At 39.3% G+C, this 24,110-nt stretch overlaps 1 protein-coding gene across 9 annotated transcripts in view; it reads right to left on the bottom strand.

Moving 5' to 3' along the window:
* LOC122659731 (DNA polymerase epsilon catalytic subunit A-like) overlaps nt 1-24,110 on the bottom strand; it is an 84,736-nt gene that overhangs the window by 10,806 nt on the left and 49,820 nt on the right. For 7 of the 9 annotated variants that reach the window (XR_006332541.1, XM_043854853.1, XM_043854845.1 and 4 more), the window contains 12 exons: nt 18,926-19,116; nt 14,799-14,979; nt 14,653-14,717; nt 8,008-8,140; nt 7,795-7,896; nt 7,606-7,689; nt 6,394-6,468; nt 6,083-6,142; nt 5,712-5,974; nt 5,586-5,634; nt 281-441; nt 138-204 (listed from right to left, as the gene is read on the bottom strand). Coding sequence is in view for 6 of the 9 variants with exons in the window: in XM_043854853.1 (XP_043710788.1) it covers nt 138-204; nt 281-441; nt 5,586-5,634; nt 5,712-5,974; nt 6,083-6,142; nt 6,394-6,468; nt 7,606-7,689; nt 7,795-7,896; nt 8,008-8,140; nt 14,653-14,717; nt 14,799-14,979; nt 18,926-19,116 (1,431 nt within the window). In the remaining 3 variants the exon portion in view is untranslated. The remainder of the gene's footprint in view (nt 1-137; nt 205-280; nt 442-5,585; nt 5,635-5,711; nt 5,975-6,082; nt 6,143-6,393; nt 6,469-7,605; nt 7,690-7,794; nt 7,897-8,007; nt 8,141-14,652; nt 14,718-14,798; nt 14,980-18,925; nt 19,117-24,110) is intronic. The other 2 variants (XR_006332542.1, XR_006332543.1) reach the window with 1 other exon arrangement.

The following is a 24,110-nucleotide window of genomic DNA, read 5'->3' as shown; positions in this document are numbered from 1 at the left end:
GGCTCCTTCAAATAAAAATGACAATTTCTGGTTATGCATTCCCTAATTATTACCCATTCCAAACAAACATTCCAACAATAAGTAGACAATTAATGGAAAACATAATTGTAAACTAGCAGAAACCATTTTGAACCAACCTGGTCCATAAATAGCAATGAGTGCCAGAAGTGCAAAGGTTCTAACTCAATCCACTCAAAAAGATCCCTGTAAAATAGCAAAAACAAACTTAAATAGATCAAAGACACAACCAACTATTTGAATAGAATTTCTGGACCTTCACCTGGTTTGCAAGGTTTTCAATAAAGAGTCACAGTAAGCCTGGGCTGCTGGCAAATCCGTCTTTCCTGTGTCTATTATAACTTTTGAGAAGTCTGCAAAAATGATTGTGGCTCCAAGTTTGCGAAACTCAGCCAACAATAATGCAAACACCTTTTGCATAACCTGTCAATGTCAAGTATTAGGAAAGGCCAATTAGAATAACAAGGTGTTAATAGAACAATTAGAGCTGTAATGCTTGAATGATGTTATGATCACCCCAAGCCTCTTATTTATAATTGACGAATAAATTAAATAGGACATAAATATCCCTACTATATCCAACTCTATTAAGTGAGTCGGCCACACGTAAAAAATAAACCCTAACAGACCAGAATACCCCCAGGGTATACTGGTGTACATAATTCAACACTCCCCCTCAAGTTGGAGCATAGATGAACTTGACTAGAATAGGATGAAACAATCGGCCAATCAGTCCCTTAGTGAAGATATCAGCTAGCTGGTCACCAGATTTCATAAACGGAAGTACGGAACACAAACCAACATGTTTGGTACGATTATGCTGCACCGGATTATGAGCAATGCTGATTGCTGCCTTCTTGTCACAATACAACATCATAGGAAGACAAACAAGAAAACCAAGGTCTTGTAGTAGACCCTAGAGCCATAACAACTCACAAATATCTTGTGCCATAACACGGAATTCTGCTTCAGTACTAGAATGAGCGACCACATTCTGCTTCTTGCTGCGCTAGGTAACAAGAGTCCCACCTACAAAGGTACAATACCCAGAGAAAAGACTTTCTGTCAGGACAACTAGCCCAATCAGCATCTGTATAGGCCTCTATCCGTAAGTGATCATGAGGAGATAGAAGAATCCCTTTCCCTAGAGCTGACTTCAAGTAATAAAGAATATGAAGAACAACCTCCATATGAGAAGAGTAAGGGTCACGCATAAACTGACTCACAAGACTCATCGCTATAGTAATGTCAGGATGCGTATGTGAAAGATAAATCAGCTTCCCTACCAAACGCTGATATCAACTTTTATCAATAGGTTCACCCTCCTCCTTGAGCCGCACATTAGCATCCATAAGTGTATCAGAAGGATGACATCCTAATAACCCAACCTCAGACAATAAATCCAGGATATACTTTCTTTGAGAGAGAAAGATGCCCTTTGAAGATCGGACAACTTCAATTCCAAGGAAGTACCTTAGTTTTCCCAGATCTTTAATTTCAAACTCCTGTCCAAGAAACCTCTTCAGTCGGCTGACCTCATCACCATCATTTCCTGTTACCACAATATCATCAACATAGACTATGAGAATGGTGATCTTATCACCCATTCTTTTGATAAATAGAGTATTATCAACATTACTTTGTTTATATCCCACAAAAATCATAGTCTTGTAAAACCTGCCAAACCACGCTCAAGGTGATTGTTTCAGCCCATAAAGTGCACGCTTCAATTGGCAAACCTTGCCTTAGGTTTTGTCACAAAAGAAACTTGGTGGAATATCCAAGTATACCTCCTCATCGAGCTCACCATGGAGGAAGGCACTATTCACATCCAACTGTTGCAGATCCCATCCCAAATTTACAGCACAAGACAACAATACTCTAACAGTGTTTAGTTTGGTGACTGGAGCAAAAGTCTCCTAATAATCAATTCCATATGTTTGAGTGAACCCCTTGGCCACAAGTCGTGCCAGTGCCATCCACTTTTTGCTTTGCCATAAATACCCACTTACATCCAAAATCTTTTCCCTGGAAGAAGATCCACAAGCTCCCATGTATTGTTTTTTGTAAGGCTTTCATTTGTTCCATCATTGCTACCTTTCACTTTCCATCTGTTAAAGCTTTCTGCCAATTCTGAGGAATATGAACAGAAGAAAGAGAAGAAACAAATGCACGAAAAAAAATGGGGAAAGAGAGTCATAAGAGACAACATGAGATATGTGGTGTTAAGTAAAAGCCCTAATACCTTTGCGAAGAGCAATAGGTAACTCAAGAGAAGGGGTCTTACCAGATGGAGAAGTAGGCTCCGGATCCAAGATTGGTAACTGGATGGGTACTGGTGCTGCAGTGGATTGAAGTTGCTTGCCTCTGATACGGCTTTTCTGACAGACTTTAAGATTACAATCATCTATTCTCCTCTGAAATCACCAATGGTTTTTTGAGCTGGAGTGAGCTCCGCTTGAATAAGAACTTCATCATTACCATTATCCATAGTCTCCCCTTGTATAGGATCCCTTCACCCGAGACAGAGAGAGGGCTAACAGTAGGTGGGGCAGCAGTAGGTGGAGCAGGAGGATCAAGGGTAGACTCAAGTTGGGCATACTGAAGAGGAGCCTCAAAAGTCAACACATCTTCACTAAGATTCTCTCCCAGAAGAGGTGGTGATGAATAATAGGAAAGGGACTCACGGAAAATAACATCCTTACTTACCAAAGTACATCTAGTGGGAGGATAATAATACTTGTATCCTTTCTAGGTTGTCGAGTAACCCAAAAAAAAATGCAACGTAGACCACGGGGCTCAAGTTTACCAGGGGATCGAGTATCCCTAGCATGATATTGTCCTCTCTGGCCCAATGGGCCTAAAGGCTTTAAAACGCGTCATACCGAGTAGAGGAGGCTACTCTTTATCAATAGCTCAGGATCTCGCTCCCTAGCCGATGTGGGACTAAGTTTGTACCCCCTCACCAATCTCCCAAACCCCCTGGTACTCAACCGTGTCTTGGTGGGGACACTTCAACGATCTCCCAAGCAGGCCGGTACTAAGCCGTATTCTTGGGGCGTTACACTCCGGGCCATTCCAAATGAGGCAGAAATTATCACTTCTATCTACATTCTCAAGTTGAACCGGGCCCCTGGGCCGGATGGGTTTAATATGGGATTCTTTTTAGCCTCCTGGGAAATCATCAAGGAAGACCTCATCAAGGCTATTTGAAGTTTCTTCCTAAATCCAAGCCAGATCAAAGGGGTAAATCACACTTTTCTTTGTCTCATTCCCAAGAAGGATGAAGCATCAGCGAAGTCAGACTTCAGGCCTATTGCCCTCTGCAACCTATTATTCAAGTTTATTGCCAAAATCCTCGCCTTCAGCTCAAGACTGTTGTGGATCTTCTTGTCAGTGAAATCAATCTGCCTTCATCCCAAGTAGAAATATCTCTAATAACATCCTTCTTTGCAATGAGATTGTTTGAGGCTTTGAGAGAAAGAACCATTCCCCAGCTACTCTTATGAAGATTGATATTCACAAAGCTTTTGATTCTCTACGGTGGGATTTTATTGAAAAGGTGTTGACTAAGATGGGTTTTCTCTTCATTCATTGGATCCATTGTTGCATATCTACCCCCAGGTTCTCAGTGCTTGTTAATGGCAGCCCTGCAGGCTGTTTTGCTTATTTTGTGGATGTTCACCAAGGGTGCTCCCTTTCTCCTTACATCTTTACTTTAGCTCTGGAAGTTTTATCTCGGGATATGCAAATTTGCACAAAACAGTAGCTCATTTCTCCTATCCCCAAAATGCAAAGCCCTCAACCTCTCCCATTTGGCTTTCACAGACAACCTTATGATTTTCTCCAAGGCTTCCATTAGTTCCTTTGAGTCTATTATGTATTGCTTGCAGCATTTCGAAGCGCTTTTGGGTCTTCAGATTAACCCATTAAAGTCCCTCCTTTTCTTAGCCAGGGTCTCTGAATTGGATAAAGCTACTTTGATGGAAAAATGTGGGTTCCCTATTGGTCAGCTTCCGGTCAAATACTTGGGGCTCCCTTTGATCCCGGCTAGGCTCTCTGCCCATCATTGCACCGCTATGTTGGATCTCATCAAGAAAAGGCTTCAACTTTGTAAAGGCAAGCTTCTCTCTTATGCGGGGCATTTGGTGCTCATCAAATCAATTCTGCAAGCTTCTTATATTTACTGGTCAAGAATTCATGGGTTACACCACTTTATCATCAAGTCCTTGGAATCCCTTATGTCTTGTTTCCTCTAGAAAGGCTCTGATTCTTTAAGGTTTCTTCACCCCATTAATTGGGCTTCAGTTTGCCTCCCAATGGAGGAAGGAGGTTTGGGCATTAGAAGAATCAAGGAGGTGAACTCAACTAGCATCATCAAGTTGATATGGAAGATTGCTTCTAGAAAGAGTATTTGGGTTGATTGGATTTATTCTGGGCTCCTTCGCTCGGATTCTATTTAGACAATCTCAATCTCATCCGATGCTTCTTGGGTTTGGCACAAAATCCTTGCTACCCGCCCTGCCGTTCTAGGAGCTATCCACTCTCGCATTGGTGATGGGAACTCCACTTCTCTGTGGCTTGATCATTGGTACCCTATGGGAATCCTTCTCCATCAGGTCAGCCCTAGAACTATCTATGGTTTTGGGCTGTCTCGAAGTACTTTGGTGGCTGATATTTTTTATCCGATTGGCTGGCCCCCCCCGAACTCCTCTAACCCTATGCATAATAATATTTGGAGTATCTTACCTTCCATTACTAGAAGACCCCATCATAGAGGAGATTATGTTACTTAGCTGCTGAGTTTTTTAGGCTCCTTTAGCTCTAAAGCTGCTTAGGATCTCAGTCGTGCCTGTTGTTCGTTAGCTCCTTGGAGGAAAAACTTGTTTGGTTCAAGTACCATATTCCCCATCACTGCTTTACGGCCTGGAGAGTCTTTTCCAACTGCCTTCCAACGCAATCCTTTTTTCGCCATCTGCACATCGCGGTCCCCCCCAATTGTGGTCTTTGTTGGAATGCGGTTGAGGATTCCAACCACCTATTCTTTGCATGCCCTTTCTCCTCTTCCATCTGGAAAGGCATCCTTGCAATTCTTCCTTTTGACAAAGAATGGATTTGGGTTGATATGACTTTTGGTGGCTCTACCCTCTGTGACGTGGTTGGAAAGTTGGCTTTTTGTGCAATCATCAATCATATTTGGATGGAACGCAATATCCGGAAATGGACCACCAAATCTCAATTTCGTCAACAGATTTGGGATTCCATTTCTTTTGAAATTAAAGCCAATCTTTGTTCCCTCTATTTGTATTGACACCCCAAGGAACAGGCTTATTGTTGTATCCTGGGGTCTTTCCTCTATCTATTCGAGCCTCGGACTCCCCTGTTTGAGTCTTAGGTCGTTTTGGTTTTTTTGTTTTGGTTTTTCTCTTCTTCTCCCTCCTATTTGAGGGTTGTTGTTTTCTTTCTTTCCTCTTTGGTAATGAATTTTTTTATTCACCCCAAAAAAAAAAAAATTGGACTTAAAAGGCACTATCTATTGAGATGCTTCAGTTTAAACAAGCAATTACCTTGTGCAGTACACGGTGAAGAGCAGGGTCATGAAGTTTCGACTGTGGGCTGCAAGCAATGGAAAAGAAATAAAAAAACTGGGCCAAGACAAAACATGCATATGCAAGAGGTTCACTGAGTGTGACCTGCAAAGCCATCGATATAGATGTTGCAATATTGCATCAGCAAATACATTTCCAGATTTAACTGCATCTGCAAGACACCTTTGGATCAATTGTTTCAGAACACGAAATGCAGGTGCACAAGAGCTTGTTTCATCAAAAATAGTCTGTTCATTAATAATCTTTGCTCCAGGATTCATTTCCTGGTCAAATCCAAATAAAGCTCCTCCTTCCATTTCATTCACTTGATTGCTCTTCAGCAGAGCATTCACAGCTAGGTGATGGATCTGCACAATAACCAGTATCCACAAAACATTATGCATGAATCACGCCAAAAAATAGAAAGGAACACACACACACACACACCAAAAAAAAAAAGGAAATATATAGATAACCTTTAGCTCCACTGCCACTTTTCTATATGCCCCAGGAAAAGTAAGGACAGGCTGGTGGACCTGTTTTGTGAAACAGTTTAGTGAAATGCAAGAAAAGCCAAATATAACTAGAAAGAATGTCTGAGTACCATCATATCAACAACCCAACTGTGGATCTGAACAGAAGGATCTTAACAGAAATGGATTTGAAAACAGTACAAAGTTTTTTTTTTATTTTTATGGGAAAGGAGGTAAGAAGTTAAATTTAACAGAAAGAAAGCTGAGATCCCCAGAATTTTTGCCTAGTTCTCTACATTGCTCCTGATACCTACTTCATCAGCAAAGCATGTATCATCTTCAACAATGCCACCAAGATCTGGGATGCCGTCATTCGATATCCAAAGAACCTGTCAGAAATAGAGTTGAACTAAGTTGGCAAACTCCAGTGAAGCACAGAAGCAGACACATGATAAACTGTGAAACAACTAGCTATTTACTTTTTTCCATTGTTGGACTGCAAGAGTTATATGCAGCCATCTTTTGTTTCTAATAGGAGTTGATTGGGCTTTTTCCCAGGCAGATCCCCATGTTGTTCTCCATAGCTGTTGATCCATTTCATGGCATGGGTAGAACTGTATAAAATCTATAGACAATGCTACCTCAAGCTATTTTATCGGTGTAGGGCATGAAATAAATCAAAGAATTCTTTAAGGAGCAAAACAGTTTGAATTGGACTTATGGAAGTAGAAAGTAGGTTGCGACAGACTGAATTATCTTTAATTCTAACTGGAATCAGATTCTATTGGCAGAATCATATGAGTGATTCTTATATTTTTATTTGTCAAAGGTATGGTGGATGGAGCTCTAAACATGAAATCTTTGGATGGCTGCACCTTATTTTACCAAGTGGAAGAGCAAAATGGTAATTCCAACCATTGAATATCTAGGGAATGGTGGATTGTCCACATGTCGAATTTCAGACCCAAACTCAATCATATACCTCCCATATAGAGGCATACCCTCACATGTATGTTCATGCATAGCACCCTTTGGGTAGTCAACGGATTCTTCAATGCTTTGATTTGCCACTTGGCCAACTTCGACTAGGCTGAAACTTGACATGTGAGGTGTCTACTCATCCATAAAATTTCAGCCCCATCTGAGCTGCCACACAGCAGGTGCATATCCAAAGATTCCATGTTTAGGCCACTGTCCATGGAAGGTTTTCCCTTTTTTATTTTTATCCTTTTCAACCTTTTTGCTCTTGCTTGTGCCTAAAGGGTTGCAAAACAACCAACATGCTTAATTTCAAGCTGATGAAACTCATGCTGTTCCAATTTGACAGAAGATTAAACACTAAATACAAATTCCAATAAATAGAATAAAATATAAGTAAGCAATTAGAAATGCAAGGGAAGCAATGTTCAAATATAAAAAACTTAAATGGGCATTCACCCAGAATATCATATAATTTGTACCAGGTTTCTAAATTGGAAGCAAAGCAAATAATAGAAAAAATAACATGAACAGTTATTCGGAGTTACCTGTTGATGATCATGCAATGCTCTAGAGTAGAAGATATCTGCTGTAAAAAGAAGCCAGTCAAGTTCGAAATTTCCCAAAGGTACCTGCTACCAGGATGTTAATACGGTTACAAGGGTTTCCCAATCATCAATCAGAACCGTAACTGACTCAAAGGATAAAGCATTGCTAGTGATGAAAGAACACATTACATGCGCATATCTTGAAAGAGAAATCCTCTCATTCAACCAGTGTGATGATGCAGCACATCGTTGCATTCCAATTTTCGCAGCCACAATTTGCCATCCAAGAGCCTATATGGAGGAAACTAAGCATTAAGGTTTCTTCTCACCATATGCATGCTAGCAAATGGAAAACCAATATATAAGCATGTGTGTGGACCAATTACGGGGCACTAATACTACCTGATAGTGGCTATCGCGTGCATTGCAGGGGATGTTTACACAAGGGAATTCATCCAGAACATGGATGCCTGTCTTCATTGAATGGATGTTTGGGCATTCAATGACAGCAACTGCAGGTCCATGGTGTTGATGCCTGCCATGGATGAATATAATAATATCCTGTGAACTAATCTGGGGAAGTAAGTTGAAACAAAAGATAACAAAAAATGAATTTCTTTGTCTTGCTCTGTTAGAAAACAGAATAAAGCATTTCTCTCTCTTCACCAACCCCACCCCCTCAAAAAAAAAAATGATGACCCCTTATAAAACCTCCTATCCTTGTCCGGGGTTGCCTTGCTGAACTCCTATCCTTCTTGAAACCTATATGAAATTTTGTGGAAGAAAAAATAATGCTTGGTAGAAGTTAAGCATCCCAATGCACGAGGACTGGGAGGGACAAATGTACACAGCCTTACCTGTGAAACCCGGTCAAATTTCATAATAAATTTAAACTTTTGGAATCTGTGTGATTTCAAGTTCTGGTTCAACTTTGCCCATACTAGCCTCCAAGTTGTGGGCCGTCTTGATTAAGAAATTCAGACCTATCTCATGACTCGTCTGTAAAGGCATTCCGATCAGCCAACTACTGTGGCCTTAAATGAGTCTGAGGTATCTAGCGGAAGACAACACATAAGCTTGGCATGCTGGATTGATGGCCTGCGAAGCCTCTCTTTGTCTTAGGCCGAATCCCAGGTAAGAATCCCATTTTATATGTATATATGTTGTATTTTTAATTAATTAGTGTATTAGGGGCAGGATAGTAATTTTTACCTTGTGGGACCCCGCACCAGAGCTACCTGTGTCGGGTCTGCTAGCTGGACAGGCTGCAGGACCTCCCCCTTAATTAAACTCAATGTAAGTATAATTTAAAATATATTTATATAACGTTTTTTACAACCAAATAGAGTTAGAAGGGTATTTTAGTAAAATTGACTCTGTGGGACCCGTTCCCGATGGGGAATGTAATTCACGATTACCCGTATCCGGATCATCCCGATGTCGCATGACATCATTCTGTAGCTGGAATAAGGTAATAAATACAAAAGAATCAATTTTAGAAATAATTTATAACCAAATGACCATTCTGCCCCTTAGTGGTTAAGTATCCTATATATATATATAACTTCTCTTATACTATTTACAAAACACATTACAAGTTAGAGAAGCTGAAAAATTCGTTCCACTGAGAAGGAAGAAAGAAAAGGGAAAAGAGAAGAGAAGAAGAGAGAACAAGGGTCGCTCTTGAGGCTTACCTCCCACAACCGAACTTGAACTTGAATCTCCATTAGAAGTGCTTCCAAAGACTGCTCGCCTCTAATTTCTGGTAAGCCCCGAGAACCCTTGCTGTATCCTTCTCCTTCTCCTCTAAGTTTAGTTTATTTTTAGTCTAAATACACCTAAGATGGTTTGACTCCATTAAAGCTTCAAAGTTAAGCTTGAATAATTAGATTTTGTTGTGAGATTGGGCTGTTCTAACTATTTCCAGCCCAATCAGACTTGAAATTGAGTGTTAAACTCTAATCAAACCTTCAATGTTGAAGCTATTACTTATATAGTAAACCCTAACCTAGCTAATTTAGGTTTAATTGAAGAAATTCCTAAATTAACTAACTATTTATGAAATTGAACACCCAAAATAGATTGACCCACCTTGAATTAATGTTAAAACTCCTAATTTGGGCCATACATGCAAAGATCTGGCCAATTGAACCAAAACCCCCAAATTCGGACACTGACCCGGATGCTGTTGCAGGCCCAGGGGCGGTTGACCGGCTCCCTGGAAGTCTGCATCCGGCTCTCCTATTTTTGTGCCCTTATGACCTATACCCCTTGGGACTTGACCTTGGACCATCCCAGAACCTATTGCATGATGTTTGGTATGTTGTTTAGGGCTGTTTCTACTGTTTTCTAGTCGGTTTGTTAGATTGTTGGTGGGTAACTCGACCTAGATTCCTTCTATAACTAATCTATAATATTCTTGTCTCATATTTAGGATCGTCTTGTCTGTTCTTGCCGCCTATTGGAGTTTATTCACCTAGGCTAGCTACAATTACAGGTAAGGGGATTCGACCTTAATTTCCTGCGTGTTTATCACGTTAATTTCAACTTTATCTTGAATGCCACGCTCACGCATCATTACCTCTATACCTGGGCGTGTAGTTTTCTAGCTTTTATTTAATGCATTGAATCGCATGTAAAATAGGTTGCACAAAGACATACCGCATTGCATTTGCATTGATTATTTATATGATGTGAATTTATGATGATGGAATTCGGTAAATTATAACTTAGATCATGTTTGCCTCATCATGTTTAGATCGACTGACGGCTAGGTTGATATTCATTACCCAAGATCTGCGCCCTTACCAACAGGGGGAAAGGTGTTAGACAACCCGTGCGAGAGACCGATGTGTTAGTTCCAGGATGCCATCTTCTCCCTGTTAGCGGGTCCCTAATTCATGTGGGAATAAACAGGCGGGGTTGGTCATTTGGGGTCTGTCGGGTCCGATGTGTTAGTTCCGAACGGCGGGTCCTCACCGTGGTAGAATGGTTTCGCTCGGGTGACCAAGGGTTAGTTCCGGACCGAGGTTAGCATCTACCACTAGTAGTAGTACTTATACCCCCACGAGACTTAGTATCTGTGCTTAGAACATGTTAGTTTAAGACACGTCTACGGGATTTATTGTGTTTGTATGCTTGTACCCCCTTCATCGGGCTCGGTTGAGAGCTCACCCCGTGGATATCCTTATTTTTCAGTGATTTAGTTACTTCTAATGTTGGATTTGCGAGCACTGGAGTTTGAAGTGCACGATACTTCGTGCACACGTGATGATTGGGCAACCTCCTGATCTTGGCCTGATAGTCCAGGCTACCTCCCCACTCTTTTATGCTTTATAAATGCTTCATATAGTTATAGAATAGTTTCTTGTATACTTTTACTCTGTAGTACCTTTGAGAACTGTATAGTTGTATCACAAGCCTTATCATTTATATAAATGAAATATCATTTAGACTTCTCTTACTAATGATGTTATCTCTATTAATTAAATTGTTTCCGCTGCCTCTGATTACTATATCTGTGAGCAATGATTGTGAATAGGGTACTGCACTTGTGATCCTTGGGGATTGGTTGGATGTCAGAGACATCCCGCCACACTTGGCCCTTAATAACCGGGCCGGGGTGTGACATTACCCCTGCTTCGTGGAGAGGTTGTTTCCATGATTAGAATCCGCAACCTGATGGTTGCAATAGTGCAACTTAATCGTTGCACCAAGGCTTGCCCACTATTTGAGGTCATACTTGAGACAAGACCTAAACTATGCATGTCTTTCCTCACTACTTCTCCTAGGGTCATTCTAGGCCTGCCCCTAGCTCTTTTAGTTCCTTCAATCTGAATCAAATCACTAATCCATAATGGTGCATCCCAAGGCCTCCGTTGGACATGACCATGCCACCTCAAACGACTTTCATGGAGCTTATCATGTACCGGTGCAACTCCCAAACCAGCTCTAATATGTTCATTCCTTACTTTATCCTTCCTAGTTTCTCTGCACATCATCTCAACATCCTCATCTCTGCTACTAGTAGTTTATCTATATCACGCTTCTTACTTGCCCAACATTCTGCATTACATCATAGCTGGTCGTACGACTGTTCTATAGAATTTTCCTTTAAGCTTTAAAGAAATATGTTGATCGCACAACACTCTAGACACACCTCTCTACTTCATCCATTCCACTTTAATTCTATGAGGAAAGTCATCCTCTATATCGCCTTCTTTATTTATGATTGACCCTAGATATCTAAAATAATCACTTTGCGGTATCTCTCGCTCCTAAATTTTCACCAATCGCCACTTCGCTATCCATTTTAGTGTAACTAAAGTTACACACCATATATTCCGTCTTCGTTCTACTTATCCTAAAACCTCTTGATTCGAAGGTCGATCTCCATAAATCCAACTTAGCGTTAATCACTGCTTTTGTCTCATCCACTAGAACAATATCATCAATAAAAAGCATACACCAAGGAACCTCATCTTGAATGTTCCCGGTTAAATCATCCATGATAAGTGCAAAAAATAATGAGCTTAAAGCTGATCCTTGATGTAACCAAATTGTAATTGGGAATTCACTTCCTTGACCTCCCACGGTTCTCACACTAGTCACCATGCTATCATACTTTTCTTTTATTATTTCCACATACTTACTTGACGCCCTTCTCTTCTTTAATACATGCCAGATTAACTCTATAGGGACTCTGTCATTGGTTTTTTCTAGGCCAATAAAGACCATATAGAGATCTTTCTTGCAAACTCTAAATCTTTCCATAAGCCCCTTGAGTAAGTAAATAGCTTATGCCATGGATCTTCCTGGCATAAAACCAATCTGGTTCTCTGAGATAGTAGTTTCTCTTCTCAGGTGGGCTTCAATAACCCTCTACCATAATTTCATAATATGACTCATTAGTTTTATGTCTCTATAGTTATTGCAGCTCTGAATGTCACCTTTATTTTTATAGATCAAAACCACAATGCTTCTCCTCCATTCATCTGGTATTTTCCTTGTGCTCATAATCTTGTTTAACAGTTTAGTAAATCAAGATAAATCACATATTCCTAAGCTCTTCCACACTTCTGTTGGGACCCCATCTAGGCTTAGAGCCTTGCTTACTTTCATCTTTCTTAAGGCTTCTTTAACATCAGACACCCTAACCTTTCGTATGTACCTATAGAGTGTGGTGTCTTGATGAGTAATGCAGTCTTCCGGGCTATTATTACTCGAAATGTCTCCATTTAGTAGGCTGTAAAAATAATCTCCCCATCTCTTCATAATGTACTCATCCCTTACTAGCACTTTACCATCATCACTTTTAACACATCTAACATGGTCGATATCTCTTGATGTAGATCACAAGTCCATATGTACCCGCAGGAACAAGCCCTAAAACCAGCCCAGCAAGGTTGTGGGATTCGACTACTGTGAGAAGCAGCCTAGTCAGATGATGTGGCAAGTTTTTGTTGGTTTAATGGAGAGAAGCATGAAGAAAAAAAGAGACCAAGACAAATTTTTTTTAAAATAAAATGAAGTTACTGTTCACATGAACAATACTCGAATTACTGTTCACATGAACAATGATTTGGGGGCTGATATGGACAGCTGGGTGTGAAGATTAGCTACTGGATGTTGGTGGAATATTCTATTAGAAGCTGCTATTAACATAGTTTCTATTTTTGTAATAGTTTCTTGGTTATTAAGTCTAGGTGTCTGGTAGTTTCAAATTTTGTTTCTTTCTTTTTAGTAGTTACTATATTTACTAATTTATAATTTTGTTCCTTGCATGTTGGCTGAACTCTAAAGTCTAGTTTCTATTTTTAGAAGTTACTATTTCTTAAGTTTCTAATTTTGTAAGCTGAGCTATTTCATTAAATAGGCAGCCCCTCTTGCAATAGAACCAGATTTGGAGAATAGATTTTCAGGCCATGTTGCCATCGGTTATGGGAGAATTCCATGTTTCAATAGCTGGGATAGCTGTGAGTGAGAGACCCAGGCTGAGAGAGCCACTTCCCTACCCCCCTTCTCTTCTATCTTCTCTTCTTTATCTTGTTCTTCTTTCTTCTTATCCTTTATGTTCTCCATTCATATGTAATAGAAAACAACAATAAAAAAAAAAGAGTTTTAGTTATTTAATTTGTTCCTTATCGTGTTGATCCTGGCTGCAATCGATCTCCCGTTGGTTTCCCTGGTTCGAGGTCAACTTTTGCATTATCTCTACTCTTCCTTTTCCTCATTTTATCTATCTTATAGATAGCTTTTTCTCCTTCCTTTGTGTTTAGGTGGTTATAGAGATCTTCACACTTCTTTGCCCTTGCTTTCCCACAATCATCCTAGCTCCATTTCTGGCAGATTTATACCTTTTTAGGTGGTTATAGAGATCTTCATACGTGATGTTAATCGATGTCTTCAATGTAGATTCATGTTGTGGAGTGATCCACGCAAGACGCAACCAGTGGGTAGATGAAAATGGCAACACACCTTGAAAGAAACCCTAGTTTTTCATGTTTGTCCAAACTAGGGTTTCATAGAATATACAGAAGCATAGGTTGCTGCAACCCACATGAAGAAAATCCTAAAGGATGTTCAAAACAGAGAAAGGGATGTGAGGTACTGATTTAGAGAAGCTCTGATACCATGTGACAATAGAAGAAACAGAACAAGTGGAGAGGGAAATTACCTAGTAACTCACGGTAGGAATAGAATAGCCTACCGTGGGACTAGGTCCACTTTATCTATAACTTGAGATTATAGAAATTACAAGGGATGGACTTATAACAAGTGAGGACAGACTAAACACAACAACAACAACAAAAAAACCCAATCAATAAGAAAAACATAATAGAAAACCCCCTACACTATAATGTTTAACAAATACCAACCACCCCAATATCCCATTTCCTCAACCAGCAAATTCTCATGCCATTTATTCAGGTTGGTCTTCTCAGACTTTTAATAGGACCTGCAAAGGTTGCAATATTTAGGACTGAACCACAATGCTTCTATTCAACAGGTAAATGTCATGTTACAGAAAATTTACGTGAATCAAACCTGTACTCGTTTATTGTCCTATGCAAAATCTTTTCAGCATCTTTAGCATGCCCCACATAGTCCACCTGAATATTAGCATGTTTTATGAATCAGTAATTAGAAATAATAAACAAGCCATACCTGCCATAACCAAATACAATTACCACCTTAAAAACGATATTATTCCCATGAGAAGGGTCAGAGGAAAAGGCTTGGCAAGCTTCGCGGAATTGCTTTTCAAGAATAGACGGGGACAAATCTCTATTCTGAAAAGGATTAACCACCACAACGGATAGCGTACCAGATATAGGAAAATATGCAATATATATTGCCCGTCCCTCAGACAAGCTGCATTTGAGACAAACATATCAGATTACGAGTTACTGCTGAAACTATAAAGATAGAAAACTAATGAGCAGAAAAACCAGATAAAACTTTGACACGCGTAACTCAATTGAAAGTTGGTTCATATTCTCAAGCAAAAACAATCTGTCACTCAGAAATTTAAAAAAAAAGGTAATAGAGATTTCTTGCGAGCTCAATCTTCCTGAAAGGTTTCCACCAGACCCACTTATTTCTGTCGAGTGGACTGGTGATTGGCGGTCTGACTGTTGGATAGATGGGAATTCCTTCAGCACGCTACCTGCCAAAGTTGACGGCCTATCTCAACTGTATGCCTAGCATGTATGGGGCCTTTCCAACTTACAGTCCCTGTTGAGCTTGCCTCGGTTTTTCTAACTATTTTAAACCATTATAATGGTATGGGGAGAAAATTACCCATGACTTGATGATATGAAGAACATGTCCACCAAATTTGGCCCTTAAGCCCTTAACCTAACTGCCACGCAGTTAGAGCCAGTAGGGTGTGCCAGAAAATTGCCCCCCTTACTTCTTACTCAAAATGGTATATGAGCAAAGGTGCAAATCAAGAACACAAAGAAATAATGATCATATAGTTCTCTTCGAGGATACCTCAGCTCAAAGAATAAATTATAAATTCATCTTAAAATCAACCAGAAAATTGTGTAAATTTTTGCATTCAATTGATCCAAAAGGCCAAACCAAATGATTCCTCTAGAGAAAGTTTGTCTGAAATAAATATTGAAGCAAAATTTTAGATTCCATATTCTTTGGCTTCTACTTTCAAATCTAACTCACACAGTAGTTTCATTGATATGTAGAAACTACCATTTCAATGTCTATTAAAGGGGCACAACTAGGATCTTTCTCCTTGGGGGCCTATTACCATGAATGCATAGGGAATGCTAGAGCAATACAGTCATGCACGATTGGTATCCCACAAAAGTGGTATACTTTCGATACTTGGGGCTGGTACCACCATAAACTAGGGTCTAATGTTGTCCTGGATTTGAATGCTCAAACCAGAAACCAAAACAGAATCTTTTAATCGAAGGGTGGTTCAATCTAGGGTTAACAAACCAAGAAAATAGGTCTTCTTAAGAATTACTAATTAGGTTAGGAGTGGGGGTATTATGGGAATTAGGGTTGATAATAGGAAGTTAACTCACTGATTTCATAGATGTAATAATCTGATCTCAACAAGCTAATAGGTTAACTCACTGATTTCAGAGATGTAATAATCTGATCTCAGTAAGCTAATAGGATAAAAGTCAGAATCGGCAGCAAGCTATGAATAGTTAGTGGGAGTAGGGGTAAAATGGGAAAACTCAAAAATATGGAGATTGGCTGGTCAGAATGTCCTCAAATTTGGATCGAGCTCATGAATAGGGTTGTAGAACATTCGATCAAAATTTGAATAGATTCCAACAGTTGGATTTGGCTAGGCAGAATTCTCACGAAAACACGTAACATGTAAATCTACCTTGGTTTCAGAATCCCAGAGCAGCAGAACAGTAATAAAAGATGCAGAGAATAACCAACACGACCCACCCAGGCTTCCCACAGCAAGGTGTCAATCTGATCAACACCAATTCCTTCAAACCTTGACCAAACACAAGTTTCTTCACGAGGAAGACAAGTTGCAGACCTGCAGCTTCAGAGGTAACAAGGAGCCCCATGTATTGTTTTATTTAAAGGGCCTAAGCTCAGGAATACAAATCAGACTAGGAGACTGAAAGTCCACCTAGCTCCCTACAAATTAGAAACACTTCCTCTCTTATGCTTGTAGAGTAATTGACCCAACTTTTAAAATAATTAAAAAAATAAATAAATCAAATCACTTATATTGAACCAACAGTTGGACCAACTTGGACCCGGTTCAATTTAAAACAAAAAACATAAAAAAAAAACAAACAAAGAATGGAAACTAAAACAGCAACTACTTGGACTTTTTCTTCTTCCTACGGATGTATGTCTTCAGATCTGCATCAGGGTCCCTTGAATGAATCTCTTTACGTATGCATTCTCATTATTCTAGATGTATCTAAGTACAATTACAATCTTCCTTGTGAAGGTAAATCAGTTTAAGAAACAAGTTATGAGAAAGACGGTGGGCGAAAAAATTAACAGTGATACCAGGAACCTTCATTATAACAAATGTATATTGTGTCATGCGATTCATGCATAGCATGATATGCATATGGGTATGGAACGTGTTGAATTTAATTCTGAAAATTTTATTTATGTATTGATTTTACTTTGAGATTAGGAATATACCTGTTACTCTGTTAGTCTGTTACTGGCTGATGTACAAATATAAACTATGGACTTGTATTACACTATTATGACAATCCTGCCATTTTAACTTACATTTTAGATCATGTAGAGTTTTAATATTACTATTACATTTTGCAGCTTTTATTGCCATGTTAGAACTTAGAAATATGCAATTGCAAATTTTTGTTACTAATTTTTTCATTTCAAGTAATGAACTTATCTAGATTATACATATGAAGAATGAATCCATATAGACTATTTTTTTTAAAAAAAAAATCCATATAGACTAGTAACTTGCTTGCTTACTCAAAAATTGCATAGAATTTGTATGGATCATGTTTCCATGTAAGGTACCAATCAGCGGATCCATATAGCTAATTCCTTCTACCCTAAGATATAACACTCAGACAACCTTGACACCTAGACTTTTCCACACCGAATACATGCACCCAGACCCAGGTGACAAATTTAAATTATGTTAGCTTCTAGGGGGAAGAAATACATTTATAGCTATATGTTATCTTCTCATTTTTAATTTAGAGGGTATTGGCCACAAAGAGAGAATTTATTAGGAGAGAAATACAACAGCGTAAAGCCACCCACACCAACCTCCAACCTTTAAAGATCTAGCTATGAGAAATCTTTATTAACATAGATAATCTTAAATAACACCTTTGATGTTGTTCGTTCTTGTTTTAATTTTTCACATGAAAATTTCTATACCTGCTTTGATCAGCAGTTAATTTGTTTCCTATTTAATAGGTACCCTTATTTTGTTTATCAGCAGTTAATTTGCAATTGGGAACAAATTTGTTATCAATGGTACACCCTATGCAAACAACGATAGTGTGAGGTCCATAGTTGTCAAGGCATCAACTAGGCGCCCAGGCAGATTTTTTGGGGTCTAGGTGACTGTCGCCTTAGTGGTATCGAACCGGGTTTGCCCTAATTTATGCAGCGCCTAGGTGTCCAGGTGGATTTTTTGGGGTCTAGGCGACTGTCACCTTAGTGGTATCGAATGCCTTCATGGTATCAAACCAGGTTTGGCCCTTATTTATGCCAAATATCATTTAAGTTATTTCATTTACTTAAGATATTATTCATAAATAAGCAAACACCCCCAATTAAAATCCAATCAAAATAGTTTAAAAATAAATTTCCAAAATTATAAAAAGTCACCCCCAGTTCAAGAACAAAAACTGGATTTTCGGCAATGGGTGAAATTTTCAACTTTCTAATGCTGGGGTTTTTCTCAAATCTAAAAATTTCATAAATCTTAATATGGTAAAACATTGCTAAAAACAAAAAGAGCGGTAACATTCATTTGTTTTGATATCTAAAAAAAATATTTTCATTCAGAGTGGTTTTGACAGCATTCATGCACACCAAATAAGGTTTCACAGGAACATAACTCCTTCAATATAAATGTTTCCTCACTATGAGATTCTTCTGGTACACTTGTTTAAGCTCTGGCTTTTCATTTTTACTTTCCTGTTTAATATATTGCATTGCATTTTAACAAAATCAAAGAGTAGATAATGTTTACATGCAGAGCTTTAAAGAGTAAGCTTACACTTGCAAAAAGCATATGAATTTCTCATTTTCACTTCTGATGCCAATGCTTTCAAGATACAGTATATGAACACGGGTACCATACCTATGATATAGATAAATGAAAGAGATTTGTTGCTCCAGATAAGGACACTCTGTAGTGGTCTTCATATGCAGTTCACTCAGGTTCCAAATGCTTTGAGAATTTCGATTCTTAACTGCTTTATCCACTCTACAGACACAACCAATCTGGAGGATGGCATTAAATTCCAGTGGCACCTTTGTCTCATAAATCCCCTGATCAGAGAATCACACTCTAATCAAATTCAAATTATTAAACTAAGAAGTAGGCCAAATGATCAGTGAGAGTTGGCAGTATCCAAATGACACACTCAAAAAATAAGTAATAATGATGATTATTTCACCATTTGTACCTCTCTTAAAATGATTTTGTGGAGTAAAAGGAAAACCACGACTAAGTAATAGAGGACTGTAGCAAGACATAGTGAACAGGATGTGAAAGGTAAGAGACAAGAAAATCCCATACCCAACCCCAAAAAAGGAAAAAGAGAAGAAAACGAACAAGAAAGAAAGAAGGGATGAAGGTACAGGCGATACACATTCAAAAGACTTCAATAAATATTCATGTTTTGGAGAAACTTGAACTCAGCTCAAACCCAATTTCACCATATCAAACATACCCAATTGAAGTAGGGCGAGGCATGATCTGACGGATCTGTTAATTCATAGGCCATAAATTACACCTTTTAGTAATAGAGGAATCTTTCAAGTAACAGTTGCAAGAGAAGTTGCACAACCTCTAAATGATTAATCACTATGATCCTTGAATCATTAGGATTCTGGAGTGAAAGTCATATCAGCTGTTAGGTAAACAATTCAAATCAATAAGCTTGAATTCGAACTTCAAAAAGAAATCAATATCATGGTCCTTGCTTTACAAATAAAATCAGTAAGTCGAGAAGAAGCACCACCATAAAGGCAAAATTCAAAATGAATAACTCACAGTATAATTACTTTTAAGCTGTTGGACACTGAAATCCAGCACTGTGAATTTCGACAAATTGTTTATCCTATGTTTAATACATATAAATTGAAGTATAATAATTATCTTGTAATATTTTCCAAGAAATTCTTAATCATGGAAACAGCCTCACAGCAAAGCGGCCTCCCAGACCCTGCAGTAGCGGGAGCCTCGGTGTCGTCCGGGACGATTTTTTTATTTTCCAAAAAAAATCTTAATCTAGGTCGATAATAGCCAGGGGGATAGAAGATGATGAAAAATATACAATTGGGGCTTCTGTGAGATATTGTATGACGGAGGAAGTTATTTATCAAGTTTTAAACTGAAAGGCTTCAGTACAATTATATTTTCACTGAGAACTGGAGTTCAACTACAATGAGATACAATGTATTCAATCTGTAAGAGATACTAAATTGAAAAGAGATTAGAACTTGAATAAGAATATAAGATCATTAATTTTATTCCTCACCAAAGAGAATAAGATTATCAATAATTAAATGAAAAAAATAAGGCTGTGCATATTTGTTCTCCCAGACCCTGCAGTAGTGGGAGCCTCGTGCACTGGATGCTCTTTTTAAGTGGGAAATATAAGAAATTTCATTACACAGCCCCGTCAAATTTTCACTCGCAGCTCACCCATTCTGAGCCACGTGGAGAACTCCTTTTATCAAACCAACCTTGAATGGGAAGGCCCCACCTTGGACCAGCCACATGTCAAGTTTCAGACCCTATCACCATTGTATGGCCCACCATATTAGGATATTTACCCTCATAGTTTGAATGGTTGAACCGAGATGCCCCAAAGTTGCCAAAGCTGAATTTTCAAAGCTTCATATCACATGGAGAAGTCAGACTGCACTAACTCATCAGACTGACAGATATTTGGCCGTCAAAGAAAGGCTGTTAAGGAAAACTCAACCCTAATTTGAGTTATGAAAAAACCATCAAATGGCTACATGGCTACATCAACTATTTATTGGGCACACATGTATTTTAATATGAACAGAATATGTAAAAAGGACATAGTAGACTAGAGAAAAGGGATCTTCAACAAATGAGAGGCTGATAATGCTCCACTTGTTTAGGGCAATTTGAAGATAAAACATCAAAACTACACACTAGGACTTCTCAAAGTTGCAACTATTTCAAGCCTCATCATCCTTCTATTTTCTCACCTATTCCATCATAAACTGTTGAAATTCCAGCTTGTTTCTGTTGGCTTATTGAGTTCTAGATCCATGAAAGGTGATCTATGCAATGGTTTATAGTTTGCTAGTTTATTACTTGATTTAGACATCTAAACATAATAAATCACTCTCAAACATAACCAATCAGCCTTTATTCCTGGCAGGTCCATCACTGATAACATTCTCCACCACTCCGAGCTTGTCAGAGGCTTTGGCAGGAAATCCCATTCCCCTGCTGCCCTTGTGAAAATTGACCTTCACAAAGCCTTTGATTCCTTATCCTAGGACTTCATCATCAGTGTCATGCACAATACGTCCTTTCCCCCTATCTTCATCGGCTGGATTTACCATTGCATTTCTTCTTCCCGCTTCTCAGCTTTGGTCAGAGGTAGTCCCGTCGGGTTCTTTTCTTCCTCCATTGGCATTCATCAGGGTTGTCCCCTCTCCCCTTACCTCTTCACTCTTTCTCTTGAAGGTGCGTCCAATCTAGCATGGACCAGCTTCTCATCACCCCGATGTCCAAATGTGAATCTCTTAAAATCTCCCCTTTGGCCTTCGCTGACGATCTCATGATCTTCTCTAAATCTGGCTTCCCTTCAATTCAGTCCATTTTATCTTCCTTGCTGGGGTCAGTGAGGCTGATTCATTTTGCTTTAGAGAGATGACTGGGTACTCCTTGGTCCATCTTCCAGTCAAGTATTTGGGCATACCTTTGATCCCCTCCAGGTTGACTGCCCATCATCATTCCCCTATCCTGGATCACCTTTGCAAAAGGCTTTAGCTCTGGAAAGGGAAGCTTCTCTCTTATGCCGGCCGTCTTGAGTTGATAAAATCTGTTCTTTAGTCTTCTTACATCTACTGGTCTGCCATTTTTGGGCTTCCTCAGTCTATTATTTCAAAGTTGGAATCCCCTTTTTTTTAATTTTTAAACCTGAATATTCTCTGGGACCCGGGCTGGCCCCTAACCTTATATTAAAAATCAATCAATCAAGAAAACAGAATACAGGGGGGGGGGGGGGGGAGGGGGGAGGACATATCCGCCTTACCCCAACCCGAGAAGATAACATACTCAATCACACACTTAAACAAGTAAGACCTCACTCCCATACAAAACCCAAATAAACAATTAACGAGTTCTCAAAACTGGAATACCCGCCACATCCTCACAAAATACGCTTGAGCTCCGGGGGGAGCACCGAAACAGAAGAGAAGAAAGAATACCTTCTGATTTCTCCACCTGTCAGTTAGGGCTCTATTTGTCTTCTCAAAGATGGAGGATGCTGATGTGAATCCGAGGTTCCAAAGCCCTGCCCCGATCACTTATGGGCCCACCCAATTGAACATAAGTGCAAACCATAGAAGGGCAATGGCAATCTTTAATAACCAGAAATTTCTAAGGGTTAAATTGGTAGGTAAAGAAGAGAGGATCTAACAAGGATTAGCATTCATTTGTCAAGGACATACTTGGAAGCAAATATAAGACATGGGACAGAATAGAATTATCTAAAAGAGAGGGGGAAAGTGGGAAACAAAGTTAGAAATTAAGATTACTAGAATCTTGGAGTGGGGTGAAGGTTGTCTTCTTCAACCTCACGACACAAACAGAAAAACCAGCAGTAAAACAGAGTTGTTTGGGATTAGAAATTCTCACTCACAACACCATGGCTTGACCTGAATTTTCAGGTAATGAATCGCAGCAATAGGCCTACTATAAATCCAGCACCATCAAGCCTCAACAAGGTAGGGCAAAAGTTCATATCTGAACTCCTCTATTGTAACTTTCATGTCCAGCAAGCCCCTGAACTGAGGTTCAGCATAAAGGGTCACATATGGATATCAATTGAAGACCCCAAGTCTGAGACTGAAATGGGTGAACACTGGGAAGAAGTGATCCTCAATTGAAGAGCTGAATGGTCAGCTGAAAACAGAGCACGTAAGGTAGTTTATGAAAACCAGCAGTCAATCAAAGAGTTAGGAAGGGGAAGGGGAAAAGAAAAAAGAAAAAGGGGGGGAAGAAGGTCGCACAACCACCAAGCCACACAGACTCCAAACTCAACTTTTCAATCATCAATTCTGAAACTGTCAATATTTACAACCTTGTATTTAAATATGGAAATAAAGACTCCTATTTAAACTCTAAAACTGAAATCTAATGGAACTATATCGTTACCTAGTCTATTCAAAATAAAATAAAAGACTACAAGATAAATCCAAGCAAATAAATCTAAATAATTCAATAAACTCTAATATCCTACTAGAATCCAAAAACCAATTGGAGCTGGTTCTCGATCTGGGTTCCTAAATGGGTTCGAGTCAACCCATAGAAGTGTTCCTGCATCAGAGGCGTGTGCTTGAGAAGAACCCAAGATGTCAATCATGCTGGTATCATTAAGCTGATTTGGAAATTAGTTTCTAAGAAGAAGGGTGTTTAGGTTATCAGGGCCTACTCTTGCCCCTATGCAATGATTCCATTTGGATGGCTCCTTCTCTATTTGATGCTTCTTGGATCTGGAGGAAGATCCTGAAGCTCAGACCTCTTGCTTATGGGATTATCAAATCTCATATTGATGATGAATCTTCTACTAGATTCTGGCTCGACAACTGGCACCTGCATGGAGTTCTACTCAGTAGGAGATAGAGCTATCTATAGTTCTGGCTTCAGCAAGCTTGACATGGTTTCAGATATTATTCAGAAGATTGGTTGGCCTCCCCCCTCACCCTATCTGTCCGCTAACTGGAGTGCCTTGCCGAGCATCACTAGTAGTCCTATTGGGAGTGGTGATACTGTATCCTGATCTACTTGCTCATTGGGTCTCTTCAATCCCCAGTTGGCTTGACCGCTTGAGACCTTATCAGGGCTCGAGGTAGCATTAAAGTCTTTGCAATTTGGTCTCATTCAAGATTCAAATCCCTTGCCACAGCTTCACGGTTTGGGGATTTTCACCGGCTGCCTCACTATGGAGTCTTTTCTCATCTGCCGTCAGATTCTAGTCTCTCCCCCCCCCCCTAATGCTGCCTATGCTGGAATGCCTCTGAAGATGTGGATCACCTATTTTTTAACT

Source organism: Telopea speciosissima, chromosome 1 (genome assembly GCF_018873765.1).
Source record: "Telopea speciosissima isolate NSW1024214 ecotype Mountain lineage chromosome 1, Tspe_v1, whole genome shotgun sequence".
NCBI classification, from domain to species: Eukaryota; Viridiplantae; Streptophyta; class Magnoliopsida; order Proteales; family Proteaceae; genus Telopea; species Telopea speciosissima.
The sequence above is the reverse complement of the archived record's forward strand: the minus strand, read 5'-3'. Positions and strand labels throughout refer to the sequence as shown.